Here is a 14,808-nt window from a genome sequence, read left to right as displayed (position 1 = left end):
GGGAGGGAGAGGCCCGGCGGTGCGGGGGGTCTGCGGGAGAAGTGGGTGAAGGGGGAGAGGTGGTGCGGGGGGTCTGCGGGAGGGGGAGAGACGGGGGGGAGGGGGAGGGGTCTGCGGGAGGGGGAGAGACGGGGGGGAGGGAGAGGCCCAGCGGTGCGGGGGGTCTGCGGGAGGGTGAGGTGAGGCGAGGCGGGGGGATGGAGCCCGGCGGGTGGGGAGGGGGAGGCCCGGGGGTGGGGGGTGGCGGCGGCGGCGGCGGCGGGAGGGGTCTGGCCACCAGACTCCTCCTGCACCAAAGTGGCGCCTCTTGTCCTGACGTAACGCCGGTGCGGCGCGGTGCAGGCCGGGAGGTGGGTGTCATGGCGCCGTGGTGAGGCGTCCCGGTGACGGGCGGACGGACCGGGCCTCTCGCCATGTCGAGCCTCAACAAGTCGGTGGAGCTGCAGCTGCAGGTGCGGCACCAGGCCGAGGAGCTGCGCGACTTCATGCGGGAGCTGGACGGCTGGGAGAAGGACATCAAGAAGAAAGACGAGGATCTCCGGCGACAGAGCGGCGCGGTGCCGGCGGCGGACCCGGTGCGGGGGGTGGGAACGTGGGGAGAACACCGGGGGTGGGGGCGGGGAACACCGGGGGTGGGGAACGCCGGGATGGGGGTGGGGGGAACACCGGGGGGGGGACGCCGGGATGGGGGTGGGGGGAACACCGGGGGGGGGGGGACGCCGGGATGGGGGTGGGGGGAACACCGGGGGGGGGGGGGACGCCGGGATGGGGTTGGGGGAATACCAGAGGTGGGGAACACAGGGGACAGGGAACACCGGGATGGTCGGGGGGGGGGGGACACCGGGGGTGGGGAACACGGGGGACGGGGTACACCGGGATGGGAGGGGAACACCGGGGGTGGGATGGGGTTGGGGAGAACACCGGGGGCGGGGGGGGGAACACCGGGGGTGGGATGGGGTTTGGGAGAACACCGGGGGCGGGGGGGAACACCGAGATGGGGGGGGTAAGAACACCGGGGGAGGGATGGGGTGGGGGAAAACATTGGGGGGTGGAGAACACTGGGGGTGTGGAGGGGGGAACACTGAGGTGTGGGGGAACAGATCCAGTGGGGTGGGGGAGTGTGAGGCTGGGCACCGGGGGGTGGGGGGACCGGGAGTGGGGGGAAAATACGTGGGTGGGGGGAGAACACTGGGGGTGGGGGGACAGATCCGGGGAGGGTGTGGAGGAGTGTGTGGGGACACTGGGGGTGGGGGAACAGATCCGGGGGGGGGGTGGTGGGGGAGTGTGTGGCACAAATCTAGTTTAACAGTAGATTAAGATCTTTATTAGTCACATGTATATCGAAACACACAGTGAAATGCATCTTTTATGTAGGGTGTTCTGGGGGCATCCCGCAAGTGTCGCCACACTTCCAGTGCCAACATAGCATAGCTAACCCGTACGTCTTTGGACCGTGGGAGGAAACCGGAGCACCCGGAGGAGACCAATGCAGACACGGGGAGAACGTACAAACTCCTTACAGACAGTGGCCGGAATTGAACCCAGGTTGCTGGCGCTGTAATGGCGTTACAGAAACCGCTACACTACCGTGCAGTCACGTAGCAGTTGTTGCTGGAGCAGTACCGCAGCACCACAGGTTCAATCCTGACCTTGGCTAATGTCTATGTGGAGTTTGCACGTTTTCTCTGCATGGGGTTTCCTCCCACATACCAAAACGTACCAGCAGGTTAATTGGCCACTGAAAATTGCCGCTACTGTAGATGCGTGGCAGGAAAATCACTGGTGAGTTGATAAGTATGTGAAAGAGAATAGGGAAATCAGTGGTGGAATGGGATTGATGGGGATGCTGTGAGAGCCAGCATAGATCTGATATGCTGAATCGCCTCCTAGGGCAGAAGGAAATATTTGCACTCTGAAAGCTTTAAGACTGCTTTAGTTTTTAATTAATATTCTTGTTTAAAACAAAATAAATATTAAACTAGTTATGGTCAAAATATGGTAAAGTATGGTGAGTGCAATAGGACATGTAATGACTTAGTTGAAAGTGGGTCATTGTTCTTTTGAAAATTTACAGGCTTTGCCACCTGTAAGAAATCAAGATTACAAGAAAAAAACAAATAAAAAGCCTGTCTCTCAGAACAATAGGAAGAATGAAGAAAAGAAAGCTACTAGAATAAAATCTTATGATTATAAATCTTGGGAAAAATTTGATGTGGTAAGTATTCATTGTGTATTTGACACATTTTAGCATAATTTAAGTTATTGCCTCAGGTTTTGTGGCAACATTTTTTAGGTTGGTTCAGGCTGTAAAACTAGCATGGTATGGAATATGAAAGTAACAAGTAACTTGGACCTTTCTTTAAACCAGTATCTTTAAATCACAGTTATAGGTTTAAAAATAACAGGCTGAATTTTTTCCAATACTGAAACTGTTCAGACCATAACTCTTGTATGTTTGCTGGATCCTTCAGGTGCTTTGGAGTATTACCTCGATATATGTTGTGAAGTAAATTGGTGTTCAGGGTCTTTGTGTTTTGTACCTGCCAGTTGTGTTGAGGGAGTGAATAACAGATGAGTACTATGCACTCTAAAATCTATATTTGTTATGATGCCTTCCCTAAAATAGCTCTCCACAGACTGTAATGTGACCTTGTTTCCACCCACCATCTCCACCCCATTTTCCATCTCTTCCAATTATAGTGCTGTAGCGACTCACTGCACCGGCATCGAACCGGATCGCGACGTCGTCGGAGGCCCCAATCCAAGATGGTGCGGGGCCCTCCTTCTTCCCCAGCGTTGGGCTGGGAAAGCCTGCACGCAGGAAGGTCAGGCGACCCGCGCGTTCCGTCAGCACGGGAACTGTAGCACGGGAAGTTTTCGGCTATTGAAGGCGCACCACGCCCCGGGTCTGCATTCGACCTCTGATTTCGAAACCAGCGACTCTGTGTCTTCATTTCGTGGTGTGTAGCTAGCCGCTACAGTGCCCCTAAAACTTAATTCCAATAAACTACTGAATTCCATTCTAAAACCATATGGTGATTAATTTTTAATTCATTTATGGTGTTATGAACCAGCAACAAAAGAAACACACTGAGTCATGATTCAGTGTTAAAAAACTTTATTAATAATTATTTATGATAATAAGAAAAATAAAAGTAAAAATGTTAGAAGTAAAAATGTTAAACCTTGAACATTAACCCCAAAACTAAACTCGTCGTGTGTATGTGGCAAAGTCCCAAACTCCAAGTCCAGGAATGGTTCTTAAAGTTCAGTTCAGCAAGCCATAAGGTGAAACATGAGCAAAGGCTTCTTCAACAACCACCGTTGTCTGAAGATAAGACGTAGATGTAGAGAACATAGAGAGAGTAATTACAAAATCCAAATGTTCCACGCTGGAACCCAAACGACACCTCAGTGTTTACTCGGTAGTGACTTCCTCACCCCGAAAAGCATCCAAATTGTGGTCGTCCACACAAATACCTGTTTCCCTCTACAGGTCAGCAACAAAGTGAACTCCACCGGATTACTCCCAATTTCCATATGTGGATTGTAGTAACAGATACAGTTATTGTTGCTCATCCATCAATAGAGAAAGCTAGCAGGCTGGTGTGTCTCTCCCTTTTTTTTTTTCTCTCTCTCTCTCTCTCTCTTCTCTGACTGACTTCTTCAACAATATCATTACGTCCTTTATCTTCTGTTGACATAAGCACGCCACACACACACACACACACACACACACACACACACACACACACACACACACACACACACACACACACACACACACACACACACACACACACACACACACACACACACACACACACACACACACACACACACACCTAGCTCTATCTTAAAGGGAGATTCACCGAGCCCGTAACAATGGGTGTTGAAAGCAAGGCCAGCATGTACTCCCCATTACTACTGAGTGGCTTAGTGGTCCATTTCAGAAGGTTGTAAATCAACTATAATGTTGGAGTTGCATATGTAAGACTATGTAAAGATGACAGAATTCTTTCTCTAAAGGACAATTGTGAACCAGGGGGAATTTTGTGACGGTCTATTACCATTACTGATATTCATCTTGCTAAAAGATGATTAATATTTGCCAATTTCAGTTTTTAAGTTAAAACTTCAGGTACAAATATTACTCACTATTGGAGACTATATTAATCTTGCATTTCATCTTTTGCATTAGGACAAAGTACTGCAAGATCTGGATAAAAATGACAGCACTCCAGAGCCCGATACAGAAGAGGAAATAGATGCAGAGAAAGCTCTTGCTGAGAAAGAAAAGGTATGTTACAAACATCTCTCAACCAACCGGGAATATCCAAAGAGAGTTGTGAAATTTGCTGGTTGAATGATTTAAAGTAATACTTGGTTGTAATAGTCTGAAGTTTGTGAACAGGATTGTAAATCAACATAGGTTGGTCTTTTCATGGGCTCAACACAGCTCATTCATTTTTAAAACTACTTCTCTGCAGTTTAATGTTAACAAAACCACTTGCAAGTAGACAATTTATATAACATAAAATAATGTATTATTAACAAAACAATTTTGAGACAACCAATTAAGCAGTGGGGTCATAGAGAGGACAGGCTAGAAAAATAGGCAGGAATTATTACATTATCTGCTTCCTCATTCCCAACTTGCTCTCCTTTTTGGTAGTATTTCTTGAGGGACTCTCTGAACCCCAACTTGCCCCTTATTCCTTGGCAGGTCTATCTTCAGTCACTTGGTAAACATTCTTTAGAAGTTTGGATGCTGGTAGGGTTCTCAATAGGATTTTTTGCAGGACAATTACTTATTCCAGACAAGCCAGCTTGAAAAATGGAGGAAAAGAAATAACTTTATTTACATATAGCCTTTTTTCCAATCTCAGGATATCCCAATGTTTCACGGCTAGTCAGGTTCTTTAGAAATATAATCACAGTTGCAAAGTGGGAAATGAGGCAGCTAATTTGACCACAGCAAAACTGTGTAACCAACAACAAAAAAAAGCAGGTAATTGTTTTGATTCGGAATAAACAATAATGTAGACACCAGGGAGAATTCTTCAGATTTGTGCCACATATCCAGCTGGGAAAGTGCACGGAGTCTTGTGTTTAATATGTCATTTGAAAGGTGGTGTTGCTGAAAGTCAACCCTCCTCTAGCCGAGAGAAAGTATTTGGACGGGACTTGAGGTTGAGATAACACTGCCACAACTGAACCAAGGCCAGAGATCGATCTATTAAACAGATCAATAGGCTTTTTCCCCCATTTAGTCAATCTGCTAGATTGACTTCCAACAGAAGGTGACCTTTAATACTTTCTGTAGGATATGATTGCACTCGTGAGGGGCCGCTGGCAGGAGAAGTTTAGGATTGATTCTTTCTGTGTTGCTTGTAGTGGGCGCTGCATCAACTAAGAGTTGTTATGGAGTTCTCTCCAGTTTCTTGTCAACAAGAAAGGCTGAGCATCTCAAAATACTTTGAACAACAGTTTTAATTTGGATTACTCAGTGATCAATAAGGTGCCATTATGTAAAGTGCTAAAGAAAAGTTAGTTTGTTTAGTGCCTTTTATGACCCAAAACAGTTTATAGTCAATTAAGTATGTTTCGTCAAAGTATAGTCAATGCTGTAATGTAGTAAACACAGCAGTCAATTTGTACATAGACTGAAACAGCAATGTGATAATAACAATTAGAATCTGTTTTTGTATTATTGTTAGTTGATTAAATACTGGTCAGGATGTATTGCTGTTCTATTATGTTAAATAAATCATCTGTAACAATCGTAATTTCACCCATGGCAGTAGAATCTTCAAATTTCTCACCTTTTTTTAAATGTATTGTGGATTATGATTGTCACTGTTAAGCACATTTTAATGGAGACTCTCAATTACAATATCTATTTTGCTGAGGCATCATGCAATATGTTGTTAGGAATATTTGGAAAACATTTTAAATAAACCAACATGTTTTGCCTGCATTTTGCTTTAAAGTGTTATCTCCAGAATGTTTTCTATTATGTCCATATAGTTCTTCATGGCACCAGAAAGTTTTAGCTAAGAATTGCAAGTTAAGGTAACTTTATGTTTCTTGGTATCTAAAATAAATATTTCTATTCTTACTTATGGCAATTTGATCTCTGGTCTCATTATAATTATCCTGTACTTTTGCATCTTTGGATCAAGGCTCTGTTTGTCAGAGTAAGGGCATTGGGACCTGATGGGTATACTTGTTTTTATTCATGCCAGGGCAATAATTACTTCAAAGAGGGAAAATACGATGAAGCAATGGAATGTTACACCAGAGCCATGACAATGGATCCATATAATCCAGTATTCCCTACAAATCGTGCAGCAACTTTCATAAAGATGAAAAAGTAAGTATAGCAAGAAGATATTCCTTTAAAAAGGATTGGTCACTTCTGATAGTGTTTTGCACTTTTATTCTCCAATTTAAAAATGGTTTCTTGTTGGGCTAAAGTGCAACTCGGGTTATATTAGTTCAAAACTGGTTTGAATACAAGGTACATTTGCAGTATATTTTCCTCTGGTGTTTTTCCAGTGTATACACGTCTCTGCAAACTATACAGTTTAACTTTTCATTGTGGTGAAAGAAAATATGCATTGAACCCTAGTGCTGAAATCCTTATCACTCAAAAATTAATGTTAAAAGCCTGCTTGTATCCTTGGCTGGTTTCTGTGAAACTTCCATCTAGACTTTTGTTTTTAGCTTTCGCTGTCCAGCTCTGGTCTTTCCCTGAATAATTCCAGTTTCCTTCACTTTTGGATTTGCTAACTCTATTTGATCCCCATTCCTAACCACAAATGTAAAATTTTTACCCCATAAATCAATCCATATTCTTGCCTCAAATATTATGTCCTCCTCTGTGTCAGTATGCAGTCATCATTCTTGCCTCTTTAGTCAGCACCATACAGATTTTTGCTTCTCGATTGTCAGCACCATACGGACTAAAACTTTCTGCAGTCTTTAAGACTTGCCATTTTTCTACACTGCTTTAGTGCATGTTGATAACTTCTTGGCCTGCTTCCTTGTCAAGTACGACTGTGTGTTTGGGAAACCAAAGAATTAGAAAATGTCTGCCACATTCCCTGCAATTCTTGTTGATTTTTCACTTAAGACATTTTAAAGAATTTTTATTACACTAAAAGCCATTGTTTAATTGGTTATAGAACATCACACCACAGACCCTTTGGCCCACAATGTTGTGCCGACATTTTACCCTGCTCTAAGATCTATCTAACCCTTCCCTCCCACATAGCCCTCCATTTCTCTATCATTCATGTGGCTATCTAAGAGTCTCTTAAATGTCCCTAATGTAACTGCCCCCACAACCTCTGCCAGCAGTGCGTTCCACATTCCCATCACCGTGTTTAAAAAAAAAACTTACCCCTGACATCCCCCTTATACCTTCCTCCAATCACCCTCGTGTTAGCCATTGTCACCCCGGGAAAAAGTCTCTGACTGTCCACTTGATCTATGCCTCTTATCATCTTGTGCACCTCTGTCAAGTCACCTCTCATCCTCCTCCTCTCCAAAGAGAAAAGCTCACTCAACCTATCCTCATAAGACATGCTCACCAATCCAGGCAACATCGTGGTAAATCTCCTCTGCACCCTCTCTAAAGCTTCCACATCCTTCCTATAATGAAGCGACCAGAACTGAACACAATACTCCAAGTGTGGTCTAACCAGAGTTTTATAGAGCTGCAGCATTACCTCGTGGCTCTTGAACTCAATACCCCGACTAATGAAGGCCAACACACCATATGCCTTCTTAACAACCCTATCGATCTGTGCGGCAGCCTTGAGGGATCTATGGATGTGGACCCCAAGATCCCTCTGTTCCTCCACAGCGCTAAGAGTCCTGCCATTAATCTTGTATTCTGCCTTCAAATTCGATCTCCCAAAGTGTATCACTTCACACTTTTCTGGGTTGAACTCCATCTGCCACTTCTCAGCCCAGGTCTGCATTCTATCAATATCCTGTTGTAATCTACAGCAACCTTCTACACTAGCCACAACACCACCAACCTTTGTATCATCAGCAAACTTACTAACCCACCCTTCCACATCCTCATCCCATCACTTATAAGAAAATCACAAAGAGTAGGGGTCCCAGAACAGATCCCTGCAGAACGCCACTGGTCACCAACCTCCAGGCAGAATGTGCTCCATCTACCACCACCCACTGTCTTCTATGAGCGAGCCAATTCTGAATCCACACAGCCAAATTTCCCTGGATCCCATGCCATCTGAATGAGCCTTCCATGAGGAACCTTATCAAACACCTTACTAAAATCCATGTACACCACGTCCACTGCTCTACCTTCATCAATGTGCTTTATCACATCCTCAATGAATTCAATCAGGCTCGTGAGGCACGAGCTGCCCCTCACAAAGCCATGCTGACTGTCCCTAATCAGCCTATGCTTCTCCAAATGCCCATAAATCCTGTCTCTAAGAATCTTCTCCAGTAATTTGTTCACCACTGAAGTAAGACTAATTGGTCTGTAATTCCCAGAAATATTCTACTCCCTTTCTTAAACAAAGAAACAACATTTGCCACCCTACAACCATCTCGCACTATTCCTGTGGCCAGTGAGGTTGTAAATATCATCGTCAAAGGTGCAGCAATCTCTTCCCTCGCTTTCTGTAATAACCTTGGATATATCCCGTCCAGTCCCGGTGACTTATCTATCCTAATGTTTTTCAAAAGTTCCAGCACATCCTCTTTCCTCATGTCGACATGCCCGAGCGTATCAGCCTGTCGTACACCATCTTCACAAATGTCAAGGTCTCTCTCTTCGGTGAATACCGAAGCAAAGTATTCATTTAGGACCTCCCCTACCTCTTCCAACTCCAGGCACACGTTTCCTCTTGTATCCCTGATCAGTCCTACCCTCACTCTAGTCATCCTCCTATTCTTTGCATATGTGTAGAATGCCTTGATCCTAATTGCCAAGGACTTCTCATGCCCCCTTCTAGCTCTCCTAAATCCATTCTTAAGCTCCCTCTTGGCTACCTCGTAACTCTGTCTGATCCATGCTTTCTAGACCTTGGGTAAGCTTCTTTCTTCCTCTTGACAAGATGTTCTACATCTCTTGTCAACCACGGTTCCTTCACTTTACCATCCTTACCCTGCCTCAATGGGACAAACCTATCCAGAGCCCCATGCAAGTGTTCCTTAAACCTCCACACTTCCACTGTGCACTTCCAAGTTCCTGCCTAATAGCATCATAATTCCCCCTCTCCCAGTTAAATACTTTCCCATATCATCTGCTCCTATCCCTCTCCAAGGCTATGGTAAAGGTCAAGGAGTTATGATCACTATCTGCAAAATGCTCTCTCACAGAGAGACCCAAAACCTGATCAGGCTCATTGCCTTGTACCAGGTCCAGAATGGTCTCTTCTCTAGTCGGCCTGTCCACACACTGTGTCAGGAATCCTTCCTGGACACACCGAACAAACTCTGTCCCATCTATCCCCTTTACACCAAGGAGGTGCCAATCAATATTAGAGAAGTTGAAATCACCCATGATGACAACCCTGTTATTTTTGCACCTCTTCAAAATCTGCCTCTCGATCTGCTCCTCAGCATCTCTGCTGCTATTTGGGGGGGGGGGGGGGGGGGGGGGGCGGGGGTGCAGGCAGTGGGGTTCTGTAGAATACTCCCAATAGAGTGATCGCTCCCTTCCTGTTTCTGGCTTCCTCCCACACTGACTCAGTAGATGATCCCTCCAGGACATCCTCCCTTTCTACATCTGTGACACTGTCCATGATAATTCTGTGCCCACTCAGTTCATCTTACTTTTGCTCTGTAATGAATTTATTGTGGAAACATTCTGGAGCTGTACACCACATCTTTGTTAACCCTTTGAATAAAAATATATATTGTGAATGACTTATTGTGTTAACTAGTTTGTTTCCCATATAGGTATGCTGTAGCAGAATCGGACTGTAATTTGGCAATTGCACTAGACAAGTCCTTCTTGAAAGCCTACCTTCGAAGAGGTGCTGCTCGTTTTAAACTGAATAACTTGCAGGGTGCAAAAGAAGGTTAGTAATTTTAAGTTTGTTGAACAATTGAAATTGCTGTCTATAAAGTATTATTAGCATTTAATCTAAAATTAATTAGTCCAAAATTAATAGATTTGAATTTAAACAGATGCAAATCTTTATTGTATTTTTATGTTTCTATTGATTAGTTATTTATTTTCTTCCCAATGCTTCAGATTTTGAAATGGTGCTGAGCTTGGATGCAGAAAACTTTGAAGCTTCCAATGAACTCAGAAAAGTAAATGAGGTAAAATATGAAACCTTCAAAAACTGTACATAATTTTAAAAAGGATTCTTCTGAGGAGCATTTGAAGTCTCTGGCCTGTGCTCAATGGAGTTCAGAAGAATGAGGGGAGATCTCATTGAAACCTACCAGGTACTAAAAGGCCTGGATAGAGTGGACTTGGAGAGGATATTTCCATCACTAGGAGTGTCTAGGATCCAAGGGCATAGCCTCAGAATAAAGGAACATTCCTTAAAAACCTGAGATGAGGAATTTCTTCAGCCAGAGGGTGGTAAACCTGTGGAATTCATTGCCACAGAAGGGTGTGCCGGCAAAGTCATTGGGTGTATTTAAGGCAGAGATTGATAGGTTCTTGAATGGTAAAGGGATAAGGGTTACAGGGAGAAAGCGGGAGAATGGGGATGGAATAAAAAACAGCCACGATTGAATGGTGGAGCTGAGTAAAATAGAGGGGAATGGGTAAGCCTAGTAATTTCTAGGGTAGGGACATGTTCAGCACAGCTTTGTGGGCCGAAGGGCCTGAATTGTGCTGTAGTTTTTCTATGTTCTATGACTTGACAGGCTGAATGGCCTAATTCTGTTCCTGTATCTTGTGGTCTACTGCGTATGTGTTTTTAAAAATTAATTAGTGTCAACCAAGCTATTCATTCATTCATGAAGAATGTTTGCTATTCTCATCCATGTTGAAAGTTGAAATCTGACCAGTGTTGCTATCATCTCAGCAAAAGAAAACATTTTCAAGTGAATCTGAGCCACCAATGGCTGTGGAATATGAGGAATTAATTCACTGTTACAGTGGCTCTGGCAATGGAAGATGAGAGGTGATTACCATTGTAGTATATATGGGCCCAATGTTCTCAACTGTCCTTGGGTACTTTTAGAAGCATTTCTGACCCATTTTGAAATTTCTACTTTTTTAATTAACAGTGGGCATTGTTTTTCATTTAAGAATGATGAGGCTAATGTCTTTTGCTGTTCAATTGAGCCAGTTGGACAGCAACTTCTCAATTTACACAGTTTACAATTTACAATGGAAATTGAGAACTTATCTTGTCCTTTGTTACGGACTCAGTGGAAGTCCTTTTAAGATAGAGAGTGTGTGTGTGTGTGTGTGTGTGTGTGTGTGTGTGTGTGTGGGGCGTGCTTACGTCAATAGAAGATAAAGGACGTAATGACGTTGTTGAAGAAGTTAGAAGAAGGAGAGAGAGAGAGAAGGGAGAGAGACACCAGCCTGCTAGTTTTCTCTATCGATGGATGAGAAACAATAACTGTGTCTGCCACTGAAATCCATTTATGGAAGTTGGAAGTAATCTGGTGGAGTTCACTTTATTGCTGACCTGTAGAAGGAAACAGGTATTTGTGTGTGTGGACGACCACGATTCGGATGCTTTTCGGGGTGAGGAAGTCACTACCGAGTAAACACTGAAGTGTCGCTGGGGTTCCATCGTGGAACATTTGGATTTCGTATTTACTCTCTCTATGTTTCTCTATGTCTACGTCTTATCTTCAGACAACGGTGGTTGTTGAAGAAGCCCTTGCTCATGTTTCACCTTATGGCTTGCGGAACTGAACTTTAAGAACCATTCCTGAACTGGGAGTTTTGGACTTTGCCACACACACACACACGACGAGTTTAGTTTTGGGGTTAACGTTCGAGGTTTAACATTTTTGAATTCTAACATACTAACATTTTTACTTTTATTTTACGTATTATCATAAGTAGTGATTAATAAAATAGTTTTTAACACTGAATCATGCTCAGTGTGTTTCTTTTGTTGCTGGTTCGTGACAAAATTGGGGGCTCGTCCAGGATAGTTCCCAAGGTTAACGAGATTCGTCCGGGATCCAATCCAAAGATTAACGAGTGTCGTCTGGGATCGTTCCCCAGATTGACGAGATTTGTTCGGGATTCAATCCAAAGATTTTTGAGGGAGGTCTGATAAATTCTTTTTAATTGGCTTGTGTGTGTGGAAACCAGCAGCAATGGATATTAAGGCATTTTTGGAGTCACCAACCCTACAGGGATTGGAGATGGCGAAAAAGGATGATCTGATAAAGATTGCTACAAAGCTAAACCTTACAGAAGTAAAGCAGTCTATGAGAAAGGCAGATATTCAGAGACTGATAGCTGGCCATTATGTGGAAAAGAAGGTGTTTGAGAAGGAAGTGTTAAAACAGTTTCCTGGCAGTGAAATAGCAATTTCTGAGGCACAGGTGCAGCTGGCAAAGATAGAGGCTGAACGAGAGAGATTAGAGGCCGAACAAAAGAAATTAGAGGCTGAACGAGAGATAACAGATGAAGATAGAGGCTGATCTAGCAATGAAGCAGATGGAATTGAAGAGGATGGAGCTGGTTAGTGAGGAGAAGGAGAAACAGAGGCAGCATGAGTTACAAATGAAGCGTAAGAGTTTGGAATCTGGTTCTGATGATGGTTTTTCAGCCAGCAGGGAGGTTCGATTAGTCCCTCCTTTTGAGGAAGATCAGGTTGATCAGTATTTCCAACATTTTGAAAAGGTTGCTGTGAGTTCAAACTGGCCAAAGGAAGGATGGGCTCTTATGGTACAGAGTGTGATTATTCTGCTTTGTCTGCTGAGGATGCAGCTGATTATACCAAGGTAAAACAAGTTATATTGAAGGCCTATGAATTGGTACCTGAAGCTTATAGACAAAAATTCAGAGACTTGAGGAAATCTGCAGATCAGACATATGGAATTTGCCAATGGAAAGAGAATATGTTTTGAACGATGGTACATGGCTAAAAATGTAGATGGGGATTTTGATAAATTGAAAGAATTGATATTAGTGGGGGACTTTAAAAGATGTGTTCCAGCTGAATTAACAACATATTTAAATGAAAAGGGAGTGGAAACTTTACAAGAAACTGCTAGGTTGGCAGATGATTATGCTTTAACCCATAATTCCAAATGGGGACAACCTAAAACCTTTCAAAAGAGTTACAAGGACAATCCAGGTAAACCGGAGATTAAATTGGGAGGTAATCAAAAAGGATGAAAAGAAGCCAGGGCTGGAGAAACCTGTTGAGCGTACTTGTTATTACTGTAAGAAACCTGGCCATGTGATATCTAATTGTGCCCTTTTGAAGAAAAGGAAGGAAGCTGTGCCCAATGCTTGCTTTCAGGCAATTAAAAATCAAAAAGGTTTAGGAGATGCTGTTAAAGATCAGTCCTTGCAAGAGGTAAAAGCGGAAAAGTTGGAGGAGGTGAGAAAGGAATTCCGTTCTTATGTATCAGAGGGTTTTGTTTCACTGAATGATGAGTCACCCCAGGTGCCAGTGAAAATTCTTAGAGATACTGGGGCTTGCCAATCTCTCTTGCTGGACAGTGTTTTAAATTTTGGTGAAGAAAGTGACACTGGTGAGGTAAATCTAGTACGAGGCGTTACAGATGACACCATATCTGTCCCTTTACACAGGGTGATTTTAAAGTCAAAGTTCGTAGAAGGACCTGTCGAGATAGGGATAAGACCTAGGTTGCCAGTGGAAGGAGTTTCTTTGTTATTGGGAAATGACCTTGCAGATGGAGAAATTGTTCCTGTGGTACGGTTAACGACCAAACCAAGGATTGATGAGTCTGAGAATGATCCAGATGTTTACCCATCATGTGCGGTGACTCGAGCTAGAGCTAAAGAATTAGCCAAGACAGACAGTCCGGTGCAGTCTGATGTGGTTCCTTGTGACCGTCCTAAACAGGAAGAAAATTATGATGCCTTATCTGAGACTTTTCTGTCTTCACTGGAGGATCAACATCCTTATAGTGAGCCTGAATTTAAAGATTTGTCTTTGTCGAGGAAGGATTTTAAGGTGGAACAGACAAAGGACCCTGAGTTGACAGAATTGAAAGAAAAAGCACTCTCATGTGAGGGGATTGAAGAAGTGCACTTGAGTATGTTGGACTATGTCCAAAAATTTAAAACTCGGTTGGAGAGAGTCTGCCAGCTAGCGAGCGAGAATTTGAAAACTAGCCAGATAAGAATGAAGACATATTTTGATAGACGTGCTCGGCCTAGGACATTTGCAGTGGGGCAAAAGGTGTTGGTATTTTTCCCTAGCCAAAATAATCCCTTGCAATCTCGTTTTTCTGGACCCTATGTTATTGAATCTCGAGTGACTGATTTAACATATATAAACAAAACACCAGATAGACGCAAGAAAACACAACTCTGTCATGTAAGCATGCTAAAACCTTATTATGAGAGGGATTCAGTTGTGGTCTTGGTGGATGATGTAAACGTTGTTTCTAGAATGCCTGATGTTGATGTTGAGGAAGGCCAATTTAGACCAAATATTGTTCCATCAAAACTAAAAGAACCAAAATATCATGGAGAACCTTGAAACGAAGTTGGACCATTTAAAAGTTTCACAAAAACAACAGATGAGAGAATTAATTTTAAAATTTAAAAATCTGTTCCCAGATGTTCCAAACAGAACATCGATAATTACCCATGATGTTGATGTTGGGGATGCAAAA

General features: G+C 43.5%; 1 protein-coding gene across 1 annotated transcript in view; it reads left to right on the top strand.

Annotated features, from left to right (window-relative positions):
* The first annotated feature begins 265 nt into the window (after positions 1-265).
* rpap3 (RNA polymerase II associated protein 3) overlaps positions 266-14,808 on the top strand; it is a 46,049-nt gene continuing 31,506 nt past the window's right edge. The window contains exons 1-6 of the mRNA XM_052030454.1: positions 266-575; positions 2,075-2,215; positions 4,202-4,300; positions 6,249-6,376; positions 9,955-10,076; positions 10,253-10,323. Coding sequence (XP_051886414.1) covers positions 414-575; positions 2,075-2,215; positions 4,202-4,300; positions 6,249-6,376; positions 9,955-10,076; positions 10,253-10,323 — 723 coding nt within the window. The 5' untranslated portion in view covers positions 266-413. The remainder of the gene's footprint in view (positions 576-2,074; positions 2,216-4,201; positions 4,301-6,248; positions 6,377-9,954; positions 10,077-10,252; positions 10,324-14,808) is intronic.

The sequence above is a fragment of the Pristis pectinata genome, chromosome 15, assembly GCF_009764475.1.
Source record: "Pristis pectinata isolate sPriPec2 chromosome 15, sPriPec2.1.pri, whole genome shotgun sequence".
Classification (NCBI taxonomy): domain Eukaryota; kingdom Metazoa; phylum Chordata; class Chondrichthyes; order Rhinopristiformes; family Pristidae; genus Pristis; species Pristis pectinata.
The sequence above is the reverse complement of the archived record's forward strand: the minus strand, read 5'-3'. Positions and strand labels throughout refer to the sequence as shown.